This window comes from Pelophylax lessonae, assembly GCF_965119305.1.
Source record: "Pelophylax lessonae genome assembly, chromosome: 2".
Taxonomy (NCBI): domain Eukaryota; kingdom Metazoa; phylum Chordata; class Amphibia; order Anura; family Ranidae; genus Pelophylax; species Pelophylax lessonae.
The window spans coordinates 485,450,748-485,478,531 of record NC_138769.1 but is presented as its reverse complement, the minus strand read 5'-3'; the positions used below and the strand labels follow the sequence as shown (position 1 = coordinate 485,478,531).

Below are 27,784 nucleotides of genomic sequence, written 5' to 3'. Positions count from 1 at the left end.
GTGAATCCTGTGTCACATTTTCTATATACTCACAATTAGGGATGATCGAACTTTTGAAAAGTTCGGTTCGGCCAGAACATCCGAACTACCCGAAAGGTCGGCCCGGATTTTATAGCCCCTTTGAAATCAATGGACCCGAACTTCGGTAATCAAAAAACACCATAAAGCCCTAAAACCCAATAAATGCCCCTAAAAAGTGCCTAGGGTTCTGGGTCATGCCCCAGGGACTATTAATCACACAAAAAAAAGTTCTTAAAAATTGTCATTTTTGATAAAAAGCCAATTATTGAAAAAAAAAAAAAAAAAAGATTTTTTTGATTTTTACTTTGGATTTCGTATCTGGGGGGTCTAAAAAGTGTACCTGTGAAGTTTCAGCTCTGTAGCATGTCCAGAACCAGAAAAAAAGATATTGTTTGTATTTTGTCACTTTCGAAGCACTAATATGGCTCCGCTCCCGTCAGCATTTTTTTTTGCTGCAGGCGTTGATAGTGCTTTTTTGAGGACATGTTTGGAGTCAGGCATGACATCTGAACATGTCTATAGGGGTATATATATACACATACACCCATGTCTGTATATATACACCTGCACATATATATGTTAAAAGAGCAGAACACTATACTTTTGCTAATGAAATAATTAGCAAATATGGCTAGGCTCCCAACACACCTATATATGTGTAAGTGTAATATACATATCAGTGTGTGTGTGTATATATATATATAACCCTATACGGAAGTTCAGATGTTTTGCCTGCCTCCAAAGAACCCAAAAAATGCCTGCAAGAACAAACCTGGGCAATTTTTTTTTGGCGCTGGCATTTTTTTGGGCATTTTTTTGGGGTTCTTTGGAGGCAGGCAAAACATCTGAACTTCTGTATAGGGGTATATATATATATATATATATATATATATATATATATATATATACACACACACACTGATATGTATATTACACTTACACATATATAGGTGTGTTGGGAGCCTAGCCATATTTGTGCAAATTATTTCATTAGCAAAAGTATAGTGTTCTGCTCCTTTAACACCTAAATATGTGTAGGTGTGTATATATACCCCTATACAGAAGTTCAGATGTCATGCCTGCCTCCAAAGAACCCAAAAAATGCCCAAAAAATGCCTGCAAGAACAAACCTGGGCATTTTTTTTTTGGCGCTGGCATTTTTTTGGGCATTTTTTTTGGGTTCTTTGGAGGCAGGCAAAACATCTGAACTTCTGTATAGGGGTATATACAAACACACACACTGATATGTATATTACACTTACACATATATAGGTGTGTTGGGAGCCTAGCCATATTTGCAAATTATTTCATTAGCAAAAGTATAGTGTTCTGCTCCTTTCACACCTATATATGTGTATGGGTATACATACATATAAGTGTGTGTTTTTATATACCCCTATACAGAAGTTCAGATGTTTTGCCTGCCTCCAAAGAACCCAAAAAAAAATGCCCAAAAAAATGCCACCGCCAAAAAAAAATGCCCAGGTTTGTTCTTGCAGGCATTTTTTGGGCATTTTTTGGGTTCTTTGGAGGCAGGCATGACATCTGAACTTCTGTATAGGGGTATATATACACACACAAGGGTTAGGAGCTAAGGGGTAGTTCCTTAAGAGTGGTTGCATAAAGGGATGCTCACAACTGCTTAATCAAAAAATCAAATAATCTTTATTGAAAAACAAGGCATATCATTAATTAAAAAGCCCCCTGGTGGGGGGATGCAGTGCATGGGGTGTAATCAACTGTGATATGGGATAACATGAATGACATAAAAACAATACAATGACTCACACACACATAGCTGGCCACACACCCACATGGTTGAATGGATACACCAGTACAATGACCTGCAGTGTATTGCTCAAAACGAGCTTATTAACACTGCCAGGGCCCCTGTTGGTGTATCGGCATGCCACATACCCAATGTATCAAAGGTATACCCAAGACATGATAAAAGTGTTGATTGATAGTATCAAATTGTATATAGTAATTATAACTTCAAATTCATACACCATCGCATTGAATAAATAGATGAATGTGAAAGAGCCATTGCACAGAACATGGACTCCAGTCCTGGGGATCATTCATCAAATACAATAACAGCCATTTTCAAGACTGGTAGGCAATCAGGGCATCCTCATAGGTGTGGACTATTGGAGTCCTGACCAGCCTATATGAATCAACAAGCGACTGGTGGGGTACTTTGAATCAGAGGGTAATGTAAGGTGGAAGGAGGTGAACCGTCCTTGATTAGAACAATTGATTAGCCGATCTTCATATAATGTAGTAGGTGAAAATATTAATGGCCAGGCTATATTCAAGGGCAATTTATCGTAATGGTCGCCGACCACACTGGTCATACAGAACAGGGATGGAAGATCTTTCAAAGTTTGTCTGGTGTGTGGTAGGAACAAAGGAGAGACGCAAGACACCATCGGGTCTGCGCTGGCTCGCACCGGTAATGGTTAACAGTGGGTAATAGTATAAGACATGATTCAGGGTTTATCACAGCAATACAACTTGAATGTCTTCCGCTGCACCGGAGTCCCAGACTTTAACTAACTATACCTGGTGCTCACTGCCATTTCTCTATCCTCATGAATTTCCTTTCTCTCACCATACAGCCGAACAGGAATGGCTGAGTCCGGACAGTGGATGTATCGGGCTGTCTCCTGGTGTGAAGGCCTTAGGTTGCGATCGGCTCCTCCAGTAACACCGATGGTTAGTGGCGTCTACCGCGCATGGCGGTTCGTAAGCCTGGGCGGCTGGATCAACGACCTGTTGATTCCTCCAATGGGTGTGTGGCCAGCGTGTGACGTCAACGCGTTTCGCGTGCGTGACGCACGCTTTGTCAGGACGTCATTGTATAGAGCAACTTTAAACAATAAGCTTATATACACACCTACACATATATAGGTGTTAAAGGAGCAGAACACTATACTTTTGCTAATGAAATAATTTGCACAAATATGGCTAGGCTCCCAACACACCTATATATGTGTAGGTGTAATATACATATCAGTGTGTGTGTATATATATACCCCTATACAGAAGTTCAGATGTTTTGCCTGCCTCCAAAGAACCCAAAAAAAATGCCCAAAAAAATGCCAGCGCCAAAAAAAATGCCCAGGTTTGTTCTTGCAGGCATTTTTTGGGCATTTTTTGGGGTTCTTTGGAGGCAGGCAAAACATCTGAACTTCTGTATAGGGGTATATATATACACACACACTGATATGTATATTACACTTACACATATATAGGTGTGTTGGGAGCCTAGCCATATTTGCTAATTATTTCATTAGCAAAAGTATAGTGTTCTGCTCCTTTAACACCTATATATGTGCAGGTGTATATATACAGACATGGGTGTATGTATATATATACCCCTATAGACATGTTCAGATGTCATGCCTGACTCCAAACATGTCCTCAAAAAAGCACTGGCAACCCCTGCAGCATAAAGAATGCTGACGGGAGCGAAGCCATATTCCTGTTCCGAAGTGACACTAGAGAAACGATCTTTTCTCTATAGCGGTCACCCTGCTATGGAAGGGTTTTGTCACCCTTCCATAGCAGTCACAGTCAGTTAACCCTACACTACACTACACTACGGTCCCCTTACACTTAACACTTTCCCTACAGAAACTGAATAAATTAAAGCTAACTATAGTGAAAAAATAGCACCCTAACTACACTAGATATCCCTTTCCTCACACTAAAAATTGCTAAATGACACTTTGTAACACATTGTAACAGAACAGCATCCCACTCTCTTTCATGTCCCGTATAAGAATGCTAGGAATTTGGAGGGGGCTATCTTATATACTGGGGGGCGTATTCACTAATGATTGGACTGTGGACCCCCTAGTCACTCCAATCACATTCCTAGCATTCTCCTGCCCCTCAATTGGCTTTTACTGATGGTTCTGGTCCAATCACGGGCTTTTAAAGCCCATTTCCTGAACCGTTGCATTTTGGTCGGTTCTGGTTGCCGAATTCCGAACTTTTTGGGGAAAAAGTTCTAAATTCGGCCGAACCTCGAACCGATGGTCGACCCGAACCGTTCGATCATCCCTACTCATAATGAAAGGGTCTCTCACTCACTGTCACTATATATATATATATATATATATATATATATTGTAACAGGACGTCAAGTAAATGTGACAGGAAGTCAGCTAAATCTGTGAGTGTTGTCACAGATCGGAGATACAATTCACCAATTACTATAGGGTGTCGGCTGCAGAAGCCAGCAGGAAGGTCTAAAGACGTTGAACAGACTTCAGCTGTTCGGAATGAGGAAGTCAAAGGCTTCTATAATTTGTCCAAAGGACGTCTTAAGGATTGCTGCCTCCGGAAGCTGTCTCCTGAAGCCGTGTGGGCTGGTAGAGGAAGACAGACAGATGAGTGCCTCCCGACAAGCTGGTGAGCATGGGAGAAGACCCCCTGAAGTGATGTGCGCTAAGGAGGGTAACCAGTTGTGAACACTTCTCAAGGTGAGAAAACAAACTATTTCTATGTGGAAGAAATAAAGGGATGTTTGCCATATGAAGAGACAAGCAAATAGACATTCTCATTGTGAAGAGTAAAGGGACCTGTTAAATGAACATGTGCTGTGTGAAGAGATAAAACATGGACTGTTGAGTATCCGCTGTAGGATAAGAAAGTCTGCCCAACAGTAGGTTGGGGACAGACTCTTAGGTAGGTTCCAGTGTGAGAAGGTAGCCGCCCACAGAGGCAAGGATTTATTTTGTCTTTTATTTTATTTTGCTGGTTTTGACGCTTGCAGTCTGGTGAAGAAAAAATGCATTAATAAACCAAACTGTTGTTTGCAAGCCCTTCTCGGCTATCTTCTTGTGAAAACGCACCCCCCAAGGGGTCATCCACACCTACCACCGAGCTAATCCCTCACAATATATATATATATATATATATATATATATATATATATATACAGTATCTCACAAAAATGAGTATACCCCTTACACATTTGTAAATATTTTATTCTATCTTTTCATGTGAACAACACTGAAGAAATGACACGTTGCTACAATGTAAAGTAGTGAGTGTACAGCTTGCATAACAGTGCAAATTTGCTGCCCCCTCAAAATAACTCAACACACAGTCATTAATGTCTAAACCACTGGCACCAAAAGTGAGTATACCCCTAAGTGGAAATGTCAAAATTGGGCCCAATTAGCCCCTTTCCCTCCCCGGTATCATGTGACTCATTAGTGTTGCAAGATCTCAGGTGTGAATGGGGAGCAGGTTTGTTAAATTTGGTGTTATCGCTCTCATACTGGTCACTGGAAGTTTAACATGGCACCTCATGGCAAAGAACTCTCTGAGGATCTGAAAAAAAGAATTGTTACTCTACATAAAGATGACCTCGGCTATAAGAAGATTGCCAAGACTCTGAAACTGAGCTGCAGCACGGTGGCCAAGACCATACAGCAGTTTAACAGGACAGGTTCCACTCAGAACAGGCATTGCCATGGTGGACCAAAGAAGCTGAGTGCACATGCTCAGCATCATATCCAGAGGTTGTCTTTGGGAAATAGACATATGAGTGCTACCAGCATTGCTGCAGAGGTTGAAGTTGTGGGCTGGGTCAGCCTGTCAGTGCTCAGACCATGTGCCCCACACTGTATCAAATTGGTCTGCATGGCTGTCGTCCCAGAAGGAAGCATCTTCTAAAGCTAATGCACAAGAAAGCCCACAAACAGTTTGCTAGATAAGCAAACTATGGACATGGATTACTGGCACCATGCCCTGTGGCCAAGATAAACTTATTTGGTTCAGATGGTGTCAAGCGTGTGTGGTGGCAACCAGATGAGGAGTACAATGACAAGTGTGTCTTGCCTACAGTCAAGCATGGTGGTGGGAGTGTCATGGTCTGGGGCTGAATGAGTGCTGCCACCACTGGGAGCTACGGTTCATTAAGGGAACCATGAATGCCAACATGTACAGTGACATATTGAAGCAGAGCATGATCCCCTCCCTTCGAAGACTGGGCTGCAGGGCAGTATTCCAACATGATAACGACCTCCAAGATGACCACTGCCTTGCTAAAGAAGCTGAGGGTAAAGGTAATGGACTTGCCAAGCATGTCTCCAGACCTAAACCCCATTGAGCATCTGTGGGACATCCTCAAATGGAAGGTGGGGGAGCGCAAGGTCTCTAAAATCCACCAGCTTCGTGATGTCGTCATGGAGGAGTGGAAGAGGACTTGGGTGGCAACCTGTGAAGCTCTGGTGAACTCCATCCCCAAGAGGGTTAAGGCAGTGCTGGAAAATAATGGTGGCCACACAAAATATTGACACTTTGGGCCCAATTTGGACATTTTAACTTAGGGGTGTCATGTGTCAACAAAAGTGAGTACACGCCTAAGTGCAAATGTCAAAATTCGGCCCAATAAGCCATTTTCCCTCCCTGGTGTCATGTGACTCATTCATCTTACTAAGTCTCAGGTGTGAATGGGTGTGTTCAATTTAGTGTTATAGCTCTCACTCTCCCATACTGGTCACTGGAAATTTAACATGGCACCTCATGGCAAAGAACTCTCTGAGAATCTGAAAAAAGAATTGTTTCTGTACATAAAGATAGCCAAGGCTATAAGAAGATTGCTAAGACCCTGAAACTGAGATGCAGCATGGTGGCCAAGACCATTTAGTGGTTTAACAGGACAGGTTCCACTCAGAACAGGCCTTGCCATGGTCAACAAAAAAAGTTGAGTGCATGTGCTCAGTGTCATATCCAGAGGTTGTGTTTGGGAAATAGCCGTATGAGTGTTGCCAGCATTGCTGCAGAAGTTGAAGGTGTGGAGTACAAAGACAAGTGTGTCTTGACGATCAGTCAAGCATTGTGGTGGGAGTGTCATGGTCTGTGGCTGCATGAGTGCTGCAGGCATTGGGGAGCTACAGTTCAATGAGGGAACCATGAATGCCAACATGCACTGTGACATATTGAAGCAGAGCATGATCCCCTCCCTTGAGAGACTGGGCCACAGGGCAGTGTTCCAACATGATAACGACCCCAAACACACCTCCAAGATGACCACTGCCTTGCTAAAGAAGCTGAGGGTAAAGGTGATGGACTGGCCAAGCATGTCTCCAGACCTAAACCCTATTGAGCATCTGAAGGGCATCCTCAAATGGAAGGTGGAGGAGTGCAAGGTCTCTAACATCCACCAGCTCCATGATGTCATCATGGAGGAGTGGAAGTGGACTCCAGGGGCAACCTGTGAAGCTATGATGAACTCCACACCCAAGAGGGTTAAGGCAGTGCTGGAAAATAATGGTGGCCACACAAAATATTACAACTTTGGGCCCAATTTGGATATTTTCACTTAGGGGTGTGTTCACTTTTGTTGCCAGCAGTTAAGACATTATTGGCTATGTGTAGAGTTATTTTGAGGGGACAGCACATTTACACTGTTATACAAGCTGTACACTCACTACTTTACATTGTAGCAAGTGTCATTTCTTCAGTGTTGTCACATGAAAAAATATATATATATTTACAAAAATGTGAGGGGTGTACTCACTTTTGTGAGATACTGTGTATATATATATATATATATATATATATATATATATATACTAGGGATAGACCAATTATTGGCAAGACCGATATATCGGCGGCCGATATGCACTTTCCCCGATATATCGGTATCGGCCCCCGGAACTGGCCGATATTGCCGATATTTTTGTGATGTCATTCTGCTTTCTTAGGCCGCCTCCCTCGCCTTGGACAGCCTCGACTGGAATCAGGACTAGTCTCGCGGGAGTGTATCACAGCCATACACCCACCCACATCAGCTCGGTGCCAGCCAGCCACCCACATCCACAGGCCCTGTACCAGCCAGCCACAGGCCCTGTACCAGCCTGTCAGCCGCCCACAGGCCCTGTACCTGCCAGCCACAGGCACTGTACCAGCCAGCCAGCCACCCATAGTCCCTGTGCCAACCACCCACCCACCACATGGTGCCAGCCAGCCAGCCACCCACCACAGGTGCCAGACAGCAAGCCACCCACCACAGGGTGCCAGACAGACAGCCACCCACAGACAGGGTGCCAGACAGCCAGCCACCCACATGCCCTGTACCAGCCACCCACAGGAACTGAACCAGCCAGCCACCCACAGGCTCTGTACCAGCCAGCCACCCATAGCCCCTGTGCCAGCTACCCACCTACCACAGGATGCCAGCCAGTCACCCACCATAGGGTGTCAGCCAGCCACCCAACACAAAGTGCCAGACAGCCAGCCACCCACGCACCACAGGGTGCAAGACAGCCAGACAGCCATCCACCACAGGGTGCCAGCCAGCAGCCAGCAGCCACCCGCCACAGGGTGCCAGCCAGCCAGCCATCCACCACAGGGTGCCAGACAGCCAGACACCCACCACAGAGTGCCAGCAAGCCAGCCATTAATCATTAAACATAAATTATTCAGTACCAGATTTGTGTCAAAAATTGTCTTTATTTTTCAAAACTTTAAATGTACAAAATATCAGCCCATATCAGCCGATACCGATACGGTGTGACCAAAATATCGGTATCGGTATCGGCATCGGCCCTGAAAAAACCGTATCGGTCTATCCCTAATATAGATATATATATATATATATATATATATATATATATATATATATATAGTAAGAGGACAGGCTCCACTGGTATTGGCAGCAGTAAACCATGCACAAGACAAGGACACCCAGGAACAAAAACAGGTTCTAAACAGGTTAGTCCTGCATGTTTATTCAGCAATGCAGCAAAAACACATATTACCTGTGCAGCAGAGCTTTGTACAGCAAGTCCATAGCAAAAAAACACAATCATCCATTTGTCTGAGCGATTAACTAAACCCAGGCCAGTTCCTGACTAATGGGGTGCACCCTAATGGGTTCCCATAAATAAGAACCCTTGTACCTTCATAGTCTGGGCTATCAGCAGTCAACCTTTTCACCCAGTAGCAGGCTTCCACAACACAGAGAAAGGCTTTAGCATCAGGCAGTACACATATATCTTGGCCTTGGACAGCTGAGATCAATAACGAGGTTTGGTTACCAGCTGAGACGTGGACCAAGGAGAGAAGGCTTTATCCCACCAAAGCTCTACAAAGGCCTCCAGGGCTCACATTAGAACTTACTAACTGTCTAAATCTCTGAAAAACAAAAAGTCTGTATTCTCCACATTAGTCAAAAATACTGAAACATATACATTGTATATACAGTAAGTTCACTGTTATAGGGATTCATCTACATCTGTATTTAAATAAAATCGGGTAATCCACAGTGAACCACAATCCATTCCCTTATGGGAACCAATCTACTCTATAGGCTGGTAAAAAGGTAAATCTCTTCACCATCCATGGAAATTCTGTTTTCAGTCTAAAGTGCCCAAACCAGGACCTTTGACTTTTTAGAATGGAACTTTACCATTGAAATTGTAGGGTATCCAAATTGACCCCTTACTAGTTTACTCTATGACAGAAAGTTGTAAACTTGAGAAATTGATAAAAAAAAAAAAAAAGAAAGTAGTGAACCAACCATTTTAAACCTTCATAACTAGACCCTTTTCCTTTTTAATAATGCAGTCTGTTTAGGTTTACTTATATTAGTTATTATCTGACAATAGTTTAGAGCTCTCAGAGGAGAATCAGAAGACTTACAAGATATGAGATTTGTTTTATTTCAGATAAATATTAGTTTCACATTCTCAAAAAGTAATATATTTTTATTACCAAAAGAAAGTAATGTATGTGTTATCAGCAGCTACTTTGTTTCATGTTTCATCTTGAAATCAACTGTAATCACAGTGCTCTTTACAGTGCTTTACTCAATATCTTCTTTAGCTTACTTTAGAAATATAAAAAAAAAAAAACAAAGCCAAATTTTTTTTTTTTTTTGCATTTACTTGACAATTAATCAATATTTATTGACACTAGCCCAGTGCCTACTGACTCTGTTGTCTTTCATATTATTTCTCGTTTTAGCAAAGGAAATGTAATGTTAATAAATATAAAACATGAAAAAACAATCACAATTATTCCTTTATGAAAACATAACATACTAACATACTAATACTGACATGGGAATGCAGAAGCACCTTAAAGCAGAGCAATGTGGTGCAGTTTAGGATGTCAAACACAGGTCAACATGATGGAAGAACTGATACATTAACAAAATGTTTCCTATTCGAAGTTCTATAGAACTTGGATACGCTGGTTTGAGTTTAAACAGCCTTTGGTTTACATAGGTTATGTGGATAACACAAATGTATCAGAGGAGAGAAGAGAAGGAGTGGTGGAGGAAATCCCATATTATGTAAAAGAGACAGTTGAGGAATGGAACAAGCTCTGCATATGCATTTGTTTCCTGCTACCTTAAGAACCCCCCCCCCCCCCCGCCCCTTCTTTTTATTTCTCAGTAATTTGGAATAGCAAGTTTGCTCACGGATAAAGGATAATGAACCTGAATGGGTAATCATGAGGGTGGGAGGGAGGTATAAAGAGGACATGTATAAGAGTATGGGGATGGTAGATAAGGGTAGAACTAGGGAGGCTTAACTCTCTATAGACTTTTCCCCCTAAATTATCACAAATTGTTTTACCTTTTTCTCTTAAAGCCCGTTCACACTGGGGCGACGCTACTTGCCGGGGCGACCTCATAGGTCGCGGCGCGCTGCTCGCACCGCGACCTCGGAGCGGCCGGCACGGACTTCATAACATTGAAGTCTATGCAGGTCGCTCCGGGTCGCCCCAAAGAAGCTCCGGACCCTTTTTCTAAGTCGGAGCGACTTGTGTCACTCCTATTAGAACGGGTCTGCAGCTTCTCTATGGAAGGCGACCTACGGCGACCTGTCAGGCGACCAGGTCGCCTGACAGGTCGCCCCAGTGTGAACGGGGACTTATGGTTTGTTTGTTTGTTTGTTTGTTTTGCCACGTTTTATTTTTTTTTTTTGATGACTTGGTTTTGTCACAACCCAGGAAGAAATGAGGTCATGGGGGTGATGTATGGGGGGTAAGAGGGTGGGAGGGGGGATATGGAGAGATTAGACTAGGTAGAGAAGCCTGGTAACCCCTAGATTTCTCCTGCCGGAATTTTTGCATTTATTTTGCCTCCTCTCTGGGGAAGATATTCCATATATATTTGGGAATTAAGATAAGGTTCTAGGAGATGCACCTTTGATTTATTTATGTTATTGTACTCATGTTATGTTATGTTTGAGACTTTTATGTCTTTTGTCATTTTTGGTGTATTCTACGGTGATGTATTGTGTTTTGTAACTCTTTGTTAAATTAATAAAAATAATTTAAAACACATAATTATGTCAACTGCAGGTCAAATCCACCTGTCAAGTTCTCTGTAAAAAAATATACAGCTGCAAGAAAAAGTATGTGAACCCTTTGGAATGATATGGATTTCTGCACAAATTGGTCATAAAATGTGATCTGATCATCATCATCTAAGTCACAACAATAGACATTCATAGTCTGTTTAAACTAATAACACACAAAAAAAAAAAAAATGAAATGTTGCCATGTTTTTGTTGAACACAACATGTAAGCATGTGATTTTACACAGCGTGAGCTGATCAGCGGGTCCTGCGGACTTGATGTCCACTGGCACCCACTGATCATTCAGTACACTGACAGAATGCCAGTCTGTACTCTAAACAAGGCAGATTGTCATTCTGCCAGTGCAGAAGACATTGATCCTGTGTTTCTGTAAAGCAGGAACACCAATCCATGTCTTCCACTAATAAAAACACCTCCCACACTACACTGAATCACCAGCTACACAGTTAACCCTTGGATCGCCCCTGATGTTAACCTTTCCCTGCCAGTGTCATTATTACAGTAACAGTGCATATTTTTAGCACTGATCACTGTAATAATGTCACTGGTCCCCAAAAAGGTGTTAGTTAGTGTCCGATTCGTCTACCACAATATCACAGTCCCACTATAATTTGCGTATTGCCGCCATTACTAGTAAAAAAATAAAATAAAAATATTCCATAGTTTGTAGACACTATAACTTTTGCGCAAACCAATCAATATACGGTTATATATACGGATATTCTTTTACCAAAAATATGTAGCAGAATACATATTGGCCTAAATTGATAAGGAAATTAGATTTTTTACATTTTGTTATTGGATGTGTTTTAATTAGAGCAGAAAGTAAAAAATATTGTTTTTTGTTTTTTTGTTTATATAGCAAAAAATAAAAAATGCAGAGGTGATCAAATACCACCAAAAGAAAGCTCTATTTGTGGGGGTAAAAATGACATACATTTTATTTGGGTACAACCAAGCAATTGTCAGTTGAAGTAACGTACCATGCCAAAGCCACTACAGCTAATGTGGACAACTTTCTGTTTGTTGAATTCAAGTAGACTGAAAAATCTGTTCTGTTACTTAAGCTGATTGAAAGGAAGGCCCAGAGCTAGGAGGAACGAATGAAGCATAGGGCTGGCATAACAGGGTGGAAGGGGAACCAGACAGCAAAGAGTTAATGTACAAAAGAGAGAGGTGGGAGGCCTTTTTATGGGATTGCTTGAATAGACGGGGTGATGGAGAGGAGCATAGAAGAAAAGACTGTAGGAAGGGTGGTACAGTAACAGTTGGGGTGGCAAGCCATCGGATGAACGTCCCGCCCTCCCTCCCTGAGATAAGGTAAGCGGTTGGAGGGGAAGGTAAGGAGATGGCTGTTGGGACCCCTTGGATGGGGTTAAAAATCTGTTGGTGGGATACAAGTGGGGAACCATCGTTGGTATGGTTTCCTCTGGTTGGGTGTGGTCCAATGAGAGGGACCAGGTAGTGTTAGACCTGTAAGGTCTGTGGGACAAGTGGTAATGTCCCCAAGTCTGTGTTCTGCAGCTGGGGACATCTAGCTTTGGTTTATGTTACTGTTATTTTATTGTTATTTAATATTTATGTTGTTTAATAAAAGGCCGGAAGGGAGCATTAAGTTTGCATAATATTTTTAGTGCTGTATCACAATACAAAACAATAGGTATAAAAATGCAATATGTAATGAATAATTATCGCTTCGGTATGTATACTGCTTCCGTTATTTCTAGATGTGGGGAATATTTTTCTCTCTAGCAAAAATGACCAAGGGCTTCTGAAATGTGGACTCCAGTTGATGAACAACCCATTTTAATAGACAGAAATGCCTCTACTACCAGCTATATTTTAACTTCTATTTGAGAACCCTGAAAATATTTCACTTATATAAAGTTAAAATATTCTTCAAAGTCAGAGATGACTTTATATCAAAAGCGAGTAGAATTAAATAAGCGTAGTCATAGCTACATAATTATGTATGCTTATACTATATACTGTAGTTACCAAGTAATCCTTGATTGCTTGATATAAAGCCAGAGAGTTTTTCTTTTTCATTAATATAGATGCGTGGGTACAGATAATGTTCCTGAGTTGCGGTAAATATGCTTTAAAGCATATATTGTAGTCCTTTTAGTGAAGTATAGCTAATTAAATTTAGCCCTTTGTGATCTTGTTAATTAGGATTTTCTCACCTACACAGGAAATTATGTACCACGTTTCATACATACACAGCTGTGTTAAATGCTTGTATCTATTAGACGTATGCTTCCTAGACTACACTAAACAGCTGAATATTTTTCTAAAACTTGGTGCAATAGATCACTTGGTGGGTTTCAAGGTAAAATAAAATTCCAGCCAAACAGCTAGAATATATTTCAAATAATTACATATGTGAATGGTTTATCCTGTCAAAATATTTGTTTCTGTGGGCCCGTTCTTCGGAATTTAGATAGCCCTACCACACTTCATACCCAAGATAACGATACCACTTTTTAATGGGGAAATTTACCCTGCAAAGCAAACACCCCATTTGCTTCTAGTAAATCAACCCCACTATGTAGTCAGTGAGATGTACTACTGTATGCATAGATGTATCTGCATATTATGGTGTATTTGACTTGTTTTCCTGGAAAACTTGTTGTAGAATGATATAACTACACTACATCCCTTCCCTTTAATACTAAATGTATGAGCTGCACCCACGTTGGCATTTTGTATTTGCTACTCTATTTTTTCACATTTTAATGGTTAAAACACAAAATTGCATAAACATTTCTTTAATGAGATCACTTGCAGTATCCAATGTTTGTGGGAATCTTTGTTTTATAGTTGTGTTATTTATATTGCTGCTAATTGATTGTTAGGTGTGCATAGCTTATTTTATTACTGAAAATACTATTTTAGGATTACACTTCCAGTGTACCCTCAATGAGTTCCTTAGAATATGGCTGGAGTGGTTTACAAAGAACCCAGATCAGTAAAACTTGAGTAAACACACTTTCATGAATATCAGTGGCGGCTGGTGCTCCATGGGCCAGGGGAGGCGGCAGACCGACAGCGCCATGCAGACACTTAGCAGTTGGACAAACCAGACTGCAATAAACTGAATTCTACAAATTGGTGGTTGTGGGATACTCCATTTAGCATGTCATCTTTGCCCTTTTACATGTTTAATTATATAAACTTGCCTATGGAAGGAAGATCAGTATAGCCTATTAATGCTTAAAAAGTAACTCCGCTGTTGTTGTGAGAAAAAAAAAAACAAACAATCTCCTGGGGAAAGATCAATGTACATTGCAAGGATTTTAACAAACGTTGTTGCAGATTTCTACCTGTTTCTGTTCTGATGAAAAAGCTGTTTGTTCTTACAGTGCCTTGCGAAAGTATTCGGCCCCCTTGAACTTTTCGACCTTTTGCCACATTTCAGGCTTCAAACATAAAGATATAAAACTGTAATTTTTTGTGAAGAATCAACAACAAGTGGGACACAATCATGAAGTGGAACAAAATTTATTGGATATTTCAAACATTTTTAACAAATAAAAAACTGAAAAATTGGGCATGCAAAATTATTCAGCCCCCCTCAAGTTAATACTTTGTAGCGCCAGCTTTTGCTGTGATTACAGCTGTAAGTCGCTTGGGGTATGTATCTATCAGTTTTGCACATCCAGAGACTGAAATTTTTGCCCATTCCTCCATGCAAAACAGCTCGAGCTCAGTGAGGTTGGATGGAGAGCGTTTGTGAACAGCAGTTTTCAGTCCTTTCCACAGATTCTCAATTGGATTCAGGTCTGGACTTTGACTTGGCCATTCTAACACCTGGATATGTTTATTTGTGAACCATTCCATTGTAGATTTTGCTTTATGTTTTGGATCATTGTCTTGTTGGAAGACAAATCTCCTTCCCAGTCTCAGGTCTTTTGCAGACTCCATCAGGTTTTCTTCCAGAATGGTCCTGTATTTGGCTCCATCCATCTTCCCATCAATTTTAACCATCTTCCCTGTCCCTGCTGAAGAAAAGCAGGCCCAATCCATGATGCTGCCACCACCATGTTTAACAGTGGGGATGGTGTGTTCAGGGTGATGAGCTGTGTTGCTTTTACACCAAACATAAAGTTTTGCATTGTTGCCAAAAAGTTTGATGGACAGAGTCTCCCACCTCAGCTGTAGATCTCTGCAGTTCATCCAGAGTGATCAAGGGTCTCTTGGCTGCATCTCTGATCAGTCTTCTTGTATGAGCTGAAAGTTTAGAGGGACGGGCAGGTCTTCGTAGATTTGCGGTGGTCTGATACTCCTTCCATTTCAATATAATTTTATTTGCACAGTGCTCCTTGGGATGTTTAAAGCTTGGGAAATCGTTTTGTATCCAAATCCGGCTTTAAAATTCTCCACAACAGTATCTCGGACCTGCCTGGTGTGTTCCTAATTCTTCCTGATGCTCTCTGCGCTTTAAACGGACCTCTGAGATTATCACAGTGCAGGTGCATTTATACGGAGACTTGATTACACACAGGTGGATTCTATTTGTCATCATTAGTCATTTAGGTCAACATTGGATCATTCAGAGATCCTCACTGAACTTCTGGAGAGAGTTTGCTGCACTGAAAGTAAAGGGGCTGAATAATTTTGCCCGCCCAATTTTTCAGTTTTTTATTTGTTAACAAAGCTTGAAATATCCAATAAATTTTGTTCCACTTCATGATTGTGTCCCAGAAAATTACAGTTTTATATCTTTATGTTTGAAGCCTGAAATGTGACAAAAGGTCGCATAGTTCAAGGGGGCTGAATACTTTCGCAAGGCACTGTATGTGTCTTTTAGATACTGATTCTGAATGGAAGTGATTTTTTCATTGTTATTCAACTAATACATTTGCAGTACTCTAATGAAGAAAATGCAGGGTTTGCACACCTTTAGAAGTGATTAACCTTTAGGAGCATCCCACCAAAAAATGAAATTTTTGTAGCAGGGGATGCCTAAAATCTGACTTGCATCTTACTGCAGACTTCTGGGGAAATCAGTGAGCTAATCACACAAGTAGAAAATGACAGCTCTGGAGGCATGCCATAAACCAACTGTATACAGAATGCCTCCGGGTTGCTATATTGCATTGAATTATACAGTAAAATACAGTGACTGCAGATTGAAAAGAAAAGATAACATTTAGTTACAATATGGCTTGTGTCACAATTGTATATGTTATATTATTATTTTATTTTTTTTAAGTTGCCATATTTTTCCCACAAAAGTTGAATTACCCATTAACAATGGGTTTTAAAGGATTGTTAACAATGCGGTCCCCACTAATGTATATTAAATATTATTTAATGTATATTAAATATCACAGAGCTGAAACACCAAAAATGACTAAATACCAGCCAATGGAGGCCATTTACTACACATAAATATTGCTAAAGAGAAACACAAAAATAAAACTGGTAATATGCATAACCTTTATGTGTGCTGATGACACAAGCTAGCTTTTAAAAATCATTCTAACATATGTATGTATTAATTCCTTCTTGTTTCATGCTATATCATGGTATAGCAAGTACAAATAGACACAATAATGCAATGAGCCTGATTAAAGAATATACTTGCATCGATGCACCTACAATCCAAATTAAACTAAGAACTAAATTTATAAAGCAGTGAATGTGATAGCCAACCAAACATTCACTGCAGGGGTAACTTTTTGGTGCATGAGTTTTAAATTACAGTAGATGGTTCACCTGCCGTGAATGTTTGCTTTAAAAAAAAATGCCCCTAAATGTACAGTATTCTCACAGTATTTACTATGCACACGCTTGCAGAGATGCAAGCAAATAATATAGTGAACATGTGACTATTTTACTAAAATTATTGTTTGCTAAGAAGTACCTGCTCTTCCACCTGAACGTATGCAAGCTAAGTGGTGGAGTACCAAGAATTTAATAGTATATTTTCTTTTATCTTTTTTAGAGCAGTCATATCAATTAGTCTTTTGAATTCACTTTTTGTGTAACAAACATATAAATTAAAAAAATATATATATTGTATATAACATAACAAGTGCTTTGCAGAGATAAAACAAGTGCAAACATGCACACTTTGGCCATGGCAAGCGTGCATGCACAGTTCACATGCTGCTACTTGTAAATACGTGTAATGATAAAAATCTATATTTACGCTGCCTTATTTTTTCAAAGAACATGGAATACAGGTTCTTCGGTGCTGCTTTTATATCTGGCATAAATGCACCTTTCATAGTGAGCAATTATGTATTTGACCATCACTATAATTGCTTATACTGTATATATATTTAGGCAGCATTCTAATACAAACATTCTTGAATGCAACATGTCTGCATGTAAATCACAAAAGAAGTCTTATTTAGATGTTCAGTACACACCATCAATGAGACTGCAAAGTATGCATTCAGCAAGTCTGTACTAAAATCCACACAATCGTATCAACCTGCAACACAAGCTTATAGCCTTCATAATGATTTTCCCAGCTCTTGTGCATTTCCTTTTGATTGAGTCTAATATATTAGAACAATACCAAATGGTCTCCCAACTTAGACTGTGCATACGCAGCATATGTGTTTATTAAAAATGTATACAGTTTTAAACAGGGTTTTATACTAGTATAGTAAAGATATGGAATATAAGTAAAATACCCAAAGATCCCTTTCCTGGCTGACACAGTCATAATTAGTATAGCTTTGCTGCCATCTTCTGTTTACTATGATCAGTGCTCCAATATGAGGGTTTTTTCTTTGGTTTTTTTTTTACAGCTAAAACAAAGTGAAGCAAATGCTGATACAAAAGAAAAATTGCCGCTGCGTCTACGTATTTTTGAAAAATTCCCCAACAGGCCACAGATGGTGAAGATTTCTAAACTTCCTTCCGATTTCACTGTACCAAAAATAAGGTAAATGATCATATGATTTTAATGCATTACCAAGGAGTGTTACATTCAGACTCTTGAATATTTGTGGCTTATGGCAATCCTTCTAAAGGTATCTAAACCCAGGGAACAACATTTTAATATAGCATGGCTTACCAATCTATAGATCTAGTGGCTGTATTTGTTTTATTTAATTTTTTTGTTCTAAGTATATTTTATTCAAGTTCAGAGAACATTGCTGTTGATCCTGTGTCTTTGTAAAATCATATGTGCTGAACTGATATCTCAGATAATGTTATCAGTTATCCCAGCGATCTTCTGTAAACTACAAAAACTTTTTATTTAATAGAGATATGGAGAGGAAGAGGTGCTTGTAGTCCATATCAGCAGAGCAGCCCAGGGTAACAACAGTGCTCCTCCATAGATACAGTTTGAGTAAGCGTTGTTCTCCTGGGAAAGGAAGTATGTTACTGGCATCATCACTAGGTGAAAATGAAAGAGAAAAAATGAATACCACCACCAAATCTAAAGGCTGGTAAGCTGCAATATTACATAGCTCCCAACTGTCCCTGATTTTAAAGGACTGTCCCTCATTTCAAGGGAATGTCCCTGATTTGCAGCACAGTCCCTCTGTCCCACTTTCCCCCTCATTTGTCCCTCATTTTGATCTTTTCTTTATAGCTGTATATAAAATGCACTATTTATCTTTTAACCACTTTACCACCGGAGGATTTTCCTGCTTTACGTCCAGGCCACTTTTTGCAACTTGGCACTGTGCGACTTTAACTGACAATTGCGTGGTCATGCATCGCTGTACCCAAAACGTAATTTACGTCCTTTTTTTCCCACAAACAGAGCTTTCATTTGGTGGTATTTGATCACCTGTGCGCTTTTCATTTTTTGCGATATTAATACAAAAAGAACGACAATTTTGAAAAATAACAATATTTTTCTACTTTGACAGTTAAAAAATATCCAATATATTAAATTTTTGTCATATATTTAGGCCAAAATGTATCTAGCTACATGTCTTTGACAAAAAAATTCTCAATGAGCGTATTTTTAACCGCTTTAAGACCGGAAGATTTTACCCCATTCCTGACCAGGCCATATTTTGCGATTCGGCACTGCGTTACTCTAACGGACAATTGCGTGGGCGGGCGACGCTGTACCCAAATAAATTTAATCACCTGTGGGATTTTTACTTTTTGCGCTATAAACAAAAAAAGAGCGACAATTTTGAAAAAATAATAATATTTTGCACATTTATTTTATATTAATTTTCCCCCACAAAAAAATGTAAAAATCAAATTTTTTTTACATTTTAGGCCAATTTGTTTTCTGCTACATATGTTTGGTAAAAAAAATTGCAATAAGCGTATTTTTTTGATTAACTACTAACTACGGGAAATTTATGTAATTTCTATTGTTTTTTTTTAAACTAGTAATGGCGGCGATCTGGCGGCGATCTACGATTTTTTTTTGCGGGACTGCGACATTGCAGTGGACAGATCGGACCCCGAACCTGCATTTTTGACACTTTTGGGAGTACCAGTGACATTACTACAGTAATCAGTGCTATACATATGCACTGTTACTGTAATAATGGCACTGGCAGGGAAGGGGTTAACTTTATTGGTGATCAAGGGATTAAATGTATGCCTGGTGCTTACTGACGTGCAGGCCCGGACTGGGACAAAAAATAGGCCTGGGCATTTTGGACTGAGCAGCCCGCTAGGGGGGGGGGGGGGGCGTGACTGGGGCGTGGCGGGGCGTGGCGTTCGTCGGGATGGTTGATGACAGGATTTAATGTTCCAGGATGTGTGGATTCGATTACGGTTCCTTTTTTAGTTTAATCTGACAGACTGGGTCCAATTTAGAGCAGAGCTGCCATATGATGCTGTTTTTTTTTGTCTTACTTTAAATCCTGTTTTGATGGTTGAGTTCTAAAAATAGTATGAAGCAGCACAAGATGTCTAATCATGCGGTAGACAACCTTTTTGGGCACAGTGTGCCGAAAAATGTTTTCAAAGATATTGGGAGTGCCAGATACATAAAAAACAATTGTCAGCTTCATATAAAGTAACTGCTGTAAACCGCTTGAATAATAGTAAGAAATCAAGTGAGCTTTGCACCTTCACACCTCAGATCACCCCAATTCCTGCACCTTCACACATCAGATCACCCCAATTCCTGCACCTTCACACATCAGATCACCCCAATTCCTGCACTATCACACCTCAGATCACCCCAATTCCTGCACCTTCACACCTCAGATCACCCCAATTCCTGCACTATAACACCTCAGATCAGCCCCAATTCCTGCACCTTCACACCTCAGATCAGCCCCAATTCCTGCACTATCACACCTCAGATCACCCCAATTCCTGCACCTTTACACCTCAGATCAGCCCAATTCCTGCACCTTCACCTCAGATCACCCCAATTCCTGCACCTTCACACCTCAGATCAGCCCCAATTCCTTCACACCTCAGATCAGCCCCAATTCCTGCAACTTCACACCTCAGATCAGCCCCTGGTAGGCTGGCACCGGCAGCAACAATTTTAGTCAAATCAGGATTTCTTCTGCAAATAGGCTGGCATCAGAGTCAGACAATTACCAAAACCAATGTCATCATGACACATGATCAAAAATTAGGAAAAATAAGGATTTCTTCTGCAAATAGCCTGGCAGTGACATCATCAGATCAGACAAGGCACTGGCAGGCATAGTACTAGACTAGTACTATGCCTGGCTGCCAGTGCCAGGCCAGCCTATTTGCAGAAGAAATCCTGATTTCTTTGAATAAAATTGTTGCTGCCAGTGCCAGCCCAGCCTATCTGCAAAATAAATCCCTAAGTAGAAGTCACTGATCTCTCCAGTCCTCCACTTGCCTTGGGTGTGCTGTGCGGTGTGGCTGCAGAGTGTTCCAGCTGGTCATAGTACAGGAGATGGTCAGAGACTGCAAACATGATACAAGAGATGGTCAGAGACTACGGACCTGATACAAGAGATGGTCAGAGACTGAGGACATGATACATGAGATGGTCAGAGACTGCAGACATGATACAGGAGATGGTCAGAGACTGCGGACATGATACAGGAGATGGTCAGAGACTGCAGACATGATACAGGAGATGGTCAGAGACTGCGGACATGATACAGGAGATGGTCAGAGACTGCAGACATGATACAGGAGACGGTCAGAGACTGCAGACATGATACAGGAGATGGTCAGAGACTGAGGACATGATACAGGAGATGGTCAGAGAGTGAGGACATGATACAGGAGATGGTCAGAGACTGAGGACATGATACAGGAGATGGTCAGAGACTGAGGACATGATACAGGAGATGGTCAGAGACTGCAGACATGATACAGGAGATGGTCAGAGACTGCAGACATGATACAGGAGATGGTCAGAGACTGAGGACATGATACAGGAGATGGTCAGAGACTGAGGACATGATACAGGAGATGGTCAGAGACTGCAGACATGATACAGGAGATGGTCAGAGACTGCAGACATGATACAGGAGATGGTCAGAGACTGCGGACATGATACAAGAGATGATCAGAGACTGCAGACATGATATAAGAGATGGTCAGAGACTGCAGACGTGATACAGGAGATGGTCAGAGACTGTGGACATGATACAGGAGATGGTCAGAGACTGCGGACATGATACAAGAGATTGTCAGAGACTGCAGACATGATACAAGAGATGGTCAGAGACTGCGGACATGATACAGGAGATGGTCAGAGACTGCGGACATGATACATGAGATGGTCAGAGACTGCAGACATGATACAGGAGATGGTCAGAGACTGCGGACATGATACAGGAGATGGTCAGAGACTGCAGACATGATACAGGAGATGGTCAGAGACTGCGGACATGATACAGGAGATGGTCAGAGACTGCAGACATGATACAGGAGACGGTCAGAGACTGCAGACATGATACAGGAGATGGTCAGAGTCTGCAGACATGATACAGGAGATGGTCAGAGTCTGCAGACATGATACAGGAGATGGTCAAGAGACTGCGGATGTGATACAAGAGAAGGTCAGAGACTGCAGGCATGATAGAAGATAGAAGGACACTAGGGGGGCCGGAGAGCACAGGGAAAGCAGATAGCACTGGAGGAGCTGAAGGGCAGGGGGGGGGACTGGAGAGAATTAAGGGGGGGTTTGGAAAGCATTGCAGGGGGGTTGGAAGGCGCAGGGTGTGGATAGCACTGGGGGGGAGCAGGGAAACCAGGGGGATGGAGAGAATGGGGGGGGGGCTGGAGAGTACTGGGGGGAACTGGAAATCACTTAGAAGGGAGCCAGGGAGCACAGGGGGTGGAGAGCACTGGGGGAGCCAGAGAGCATAGGGGGAGATGAAAAGCACTGTGGGGACTTAAGGAGCACGGGGGGGGCTAAAGAGCACAGGGGGGGGGGGCTAAAGAGCACAGGGGGGGCTAAAGAGCACCGGGGGAGGGGGGCTAAGAGCACTGGGGGAGGGGGGCTAAGATCACTGGGGGAGGGGGGCTAAGAGCACTGGGGGAGGGGGGCTAAGAGCACTGGGGGGGCAGTAAAAGAAGTTGAATAGGAGGGGGATGGGACAGCTCAGCTGCATATAGAGCAGCCGCAGAAGGGAGGAGGAGAATCATCCATCCATCCAGCGGAAGCATGAGCCGGAATAGGGAAACATCAAGATCAAATCCTCTATATGCAGCCGAGTCGCCCCATCCCCCTCCTATTTAGGACACACGGCCAGGGCTGCACAGGCTGCACTGCAGGCACTTACCTTCTCTCCCCGCCGCTGCCGCCCCCCCCCGCGAGCAGCCCGGAGTCAGACTGAACTGAAGGAGCTTCCATCTGCAGCTTCAATCATGCCGGACATCGGCGGCCGCGGGAAAGTTCTGAACCCACAGTTACACACTCACTACTTGACTTCCGGGCCGGCTCCGCGGCCAATCAGCCTTCTTCTCAGGGGGGTGTGACTCACACCCCCCCTGAGCAGAAGGCTGATTGGCCGTGGAGCCGGTGTAGCTGGCCTGGCAAGTACACCGGCCGGCGGCCGCAGTGAGGAAACTTCTTCTACTGTGTCTGTGATGAGCACTTGATCAGCCTGAGCGCCGCGGCCCACCGGGACAATGCCTGGTCTGCCCTATGGCCAGTCCGGCCCTGCTGACGTGTGTGGGTGAGGGGATTGTGTGACACAGGCACAGATCGCAGGTTCAGCTATGCTGAATCCTGCAATCTGTCCCTGCCTGTCACAGAGGCGATCCGCCCGCTTTGTTTATGCAAGCAGGCAGATTTCCTCACTCGATCCCCGACGATCGGGGAAGAGCGGCGGTGATCACCGCCTCTCCTCCCCTGGCCCGACTCCCGCTGTGTCTGAATACAGCGGGAGCGAGCCTCCGGCGGCGCGTGCGAGCCTCCAGCAGCGCATGCGCGCCGCCCACAGGGGGAGGAGTCCAGCGACGTAGGTCTACGAAGGCTGGACGATAACGAGCCACTTTGCCGCAGTACGCTCAATGTGAGCGGTCGGCAAGGGGTTAAAAATAGTTTCTCAGTGCTAAACCTTTTATCCAAAGTCATGAAAAGCCAGTATAAAGGAATAGTAGAGGTAAAAAAAAAAAAAAGCACTTGTGGGTTTAACTAGTAATTTTTTTGTATAATTATTCCTTAAGGGGGCGTAACAGGGGGTGTGTCCTATGCCTACATACTTTTGCTAATAGGTGTTCCTCGTTCCCATCTCATAAAAGTTGGGAGGTATGGCATTACATTACATCTTTGTTTTTGGGTTTACCTATAATTTAAATGTTTTTGGAGAGAGGATATCAACATTACATTTATTAGGCATATCTGTACAGTGGGTAGTGTTGTTGGGAAAGGCTACATTACACTTAGGCCCCATTCACACTTGGCAATTTTGAAATTGTAAACGGAATGGCCACGATTCTGCCCCCAATTCCAAATCACATGGAAATCACTGCAAAACACATGACATTTGTTTGGGTGCCATTCGTTCTAAATGGCACCCCAAACGCAGTGCAATTTTTCCGCACGACAGAAACGCATTTTAATTGAGCTTTTAAAAATTGCATGAAGCTTATCACCCAAAAAGGAGCAAGAGCTTCTACACTCAAAGGCTAGCCCTACGAAGTGAATTGGCTGTCCTATGCATGACATGTGGAATTGTATGAAAATAGCCCACACAAAATTGCGAGCGGGAATGACCTTTTTCTCTAAAAACAATCCATATGACATCTGCTAATTAATGGCCCTGTAATCTGCTTTTCATTTAAATGACTTCTGCCTCCTTGTAATTTCCTCTGTAAGCTCCCAAACCTCGTCTTTTCATTCTTATGTCAGCTGTTTGCAACATGCAGTGCACATTAGTTGTGGTCGTGTGCACTGCTTTATGTACACTACTAATCTCCTAGTCCAAAGTCCACCTCTGGAATAAACAAGACAAGGTAGCTATGTAGTGTTTACAAACGGTGGGACCACAGAGAAGGAATGAAGCCATTCACATATAGGCGTCTCGGATCGCGCAAACAGAATCGTCGGCGGCCCAAAAGAAGTTCTTGGAATTTTTTTGGGGCGACAGGCTTCCCGCGATTCTGTTTGCACAATTTTTACGCAATTTGTCCGGTGACAAACGTGGCAAAACCGCGCCGTGTTTGGGGTGCCATTGCAAGTCACTGCAATCACACGGGCGTCCCGGGACCTGCAGTGGTTCGGGATCGCAGGCAGAATTCTGCCCACGATCCGAGACTTCTATTTGGGAATTAAGTCTAACAGGAAGTTAGATCACAGCAACAAAAAAAGGATTTACGAATACATACTGAAATGTAATTTTTTAAATTGGCACGGTATGCCGGATCTTCAGAGCCTATGCACAAGTGACATCAGCGGATGCATCCAAAGTGAATATCTCCTAAACGGTGAAGGTTTAGGAGATAATCATTTTACCTACAGGTAAGCCTTACTATAGCCTTACCTTTAGTTAAAAATCTCAAAGCAGACTTTACTACCGCTTTAAAAACAGAGTTTAGTGTGACTTAAAAGAACAAACTCGGTAAATTACCAGCGATAATCCTGTGAGAACTCCCAGCCCTCCCTCATTGTCTATACCCTGTAGTTAACCTCTTACCGACTACCCATCGTAGTATAACTGCAGCAGGGCGGCTCGGCTGCGCAAAATCCCCTAGTAGTACGTGATTTTGTGCATGAGGTCTTGGTGACGCATGCACGCCGCCAGAGCTGCGCTCCCGCTGTGTTTAGACATACCGGGAGGCGGGCCGCGGGAGGAGCGGAGGCGATTGCCACCGGCCTCTCGCGATCATTAGATAAACTGACAGAAGCCCCGTCTGCTTATGTAAAAAAAAATCAGGCGAGTCTTCGCTCAGACAGGCAGGGAGCTAAGCTGAAACCCTGATCTCTCTGTGCCTGTCACAGAACCCTTCCCCCCCACACAGTTAGTAAGCATATTTAGGTACACATTAAACCCTTTGATCACCCCCAGTGTTAGCCCCTTCCCTGCCAGTGTCATTTATACAGTAACAGTGCATATTATTTAGCACTGATTACTCTATTAATGTCACTGGTCCCCAAAAAGTGTCAAAAATGTCAGTTAGGGGCCTGATCTGTCTGCGGCAATGTCGCAGTCCAGCCAAAAAACGCTGATCACCGCCAGTACTAATAAAAACAAAAAAAATTAATAAAAATTCCAAAAATCTATCCCGTAGTTTGTAAACGCTATAACTTTTGTGCAAACTAATTAAAATACACTTTTTGGGATTTTTTTTTTACCAAAAATATGTAGCAGTATACAAATTTGCCTAAACTGATAAAAAAAAACTTTGATATCAATTACTTACCGTAATTTTCCTTTCCTGATGGACTCCATGGCAGCATACGTTTGGGTAGGCCCCGCCTCCTCTCCTACCCTATAGTACCCCACTCCCATAAATCTTTGCTTCCTTTCAACATCCATGTTCTGTAACTAGCCTACTCAGGAATTGGGAGGGGACTCCTGCTGCCATGGAGTCCACCAGGAAAGGAAAATTACGGTAAGTATTTGATATCAATTTTCCGTTTTCCTGACAGACTCCATGGCAGCATACGTTCGGGAAATAACTCGCTATACTCTCCCAGGTGGGAAGATGCTGAAAAAAAGCTTTAATTGGTACCGTCAAATGACAGGACTTGAACACCAAAATTAACAGAGGATAATGCAGCTGGTTCAATACAATAATGAGAAAGAAAAGTGTTGATAGATGACCAGGAGGTTGCCCTGCAGATTACATCGGGCGCGACGTGCTTAGAGACTGCCCATGACGTGGAAATACTTTGAGTTGAATGTGCCGTAACCGCCTCCGGAGGAGCCAAGCCCTTCGCTCTGTAGGCCCATTGGATAGCCTGGACAATCCACGCAGCTACCGCTCTAGAAGAAGCACGCATTCCTCTTTTCTTCCCACAGGAATACATTCTAAGGACAATACTAAACACATAACAGTGCAATACAAAGACATAAAGGGAAAAAGACGGGTCCCATAACAGGGCTTGCCACCCTGCCCGGAGCAGAGACGGGTCCCAGGAGACGCAACACCGGGCTATCTTTGGGCAATAATAGGCCACCCACAGCAGCTGGGCTCTCTCGGCCAGACCACAAAGCTCCTGCAGAGGGTCTCTTCGCTTGCCCCCTCCATACCCTGCTAAGAGCAAAGGGCTTAGCGGAGGCTCCATGACCCAATCCTGCTTCCAGTATATAGGACCGTTTGTAGAAACATAACACCATATGTATGAGGAGGACAAAAATGGAACATGGATGCTGAAAGGAAGCAAAGATTTATGGGAGTGGGGTCCTATAGAGTAGGAGAGGGGGCGTGGCCTACCCAAATGTATGCTGCCATGGAGTCTGTCAGGAAAATGTTTTATAGCAGAAAGTAAATAATATGGCGTTTTTTTTTTTCAAAATTGTCGCTCTTTTTTTGTTTATAAAAACAAAATCTAAAAAACGCAGAGGTAATCAAATACCACCAAAAGAAAGCTCTATTTGTGGGGAAAAAAAGGACATCAATTGTATTTGGGTACAGCATTGCACGACCGCGCAATTTTTCGTTAAAGTAACGCTGTGCCGAATCGCAAAAAATAGCCTGGTCATTAAGGGGGTAAAACCTTCCGGAGCTGAAGTGGTTAAAAAAAATCTAGTGCTAGTCTGCCTGTGCCTGTACACTAACATATTAGAGATTTGAATAGGACATGCAGTACATCTCTCAATCTCTGTACTGCAGAAACAACATTCACTTCATGTCTTTGAGATGTTAGTGCGCAAGTAGGATAGTTCAGTTTACTCTGTTTAGGTGGCTAGGGAGGGTAGCTGGGGGCTAGAATTATACTGAGCTTGACCTCTAAAAGAAATTGACTGCATATTTTTTTAGTGAGCTAATATTTTAAATTATGAATGCAACATTTAGGAATTTTTTTATGTGACTCCCACATGTTAACAATTTTGTC

General features: G+C 42.3%; 1 protein-coding gene across 2 annotated transcripts in view; it reads left to right on the top strand.

The window, feature by feature from the left end:
• NALCN (sodium leak channel, non-selective) overlaps window positions 1-27,784 on the top strand; it is an 897,007-nt gene that overhangs the window by 618,007 nt on the left and 251,216 nt on the right. For both annotated transcript variants that reach the window (XM_082245388.1, XM_082245387.1), the window contains one exon: window positions 18,150-18,286. In XM_082245388.1, the coding sequence (XP_082101514.1) occupies window positions 18,150-18,286 (137 nt within the window). The remainder of the gene's footprint in view (window positions 1-18,149; window positions 18,287-27,784) is intronic.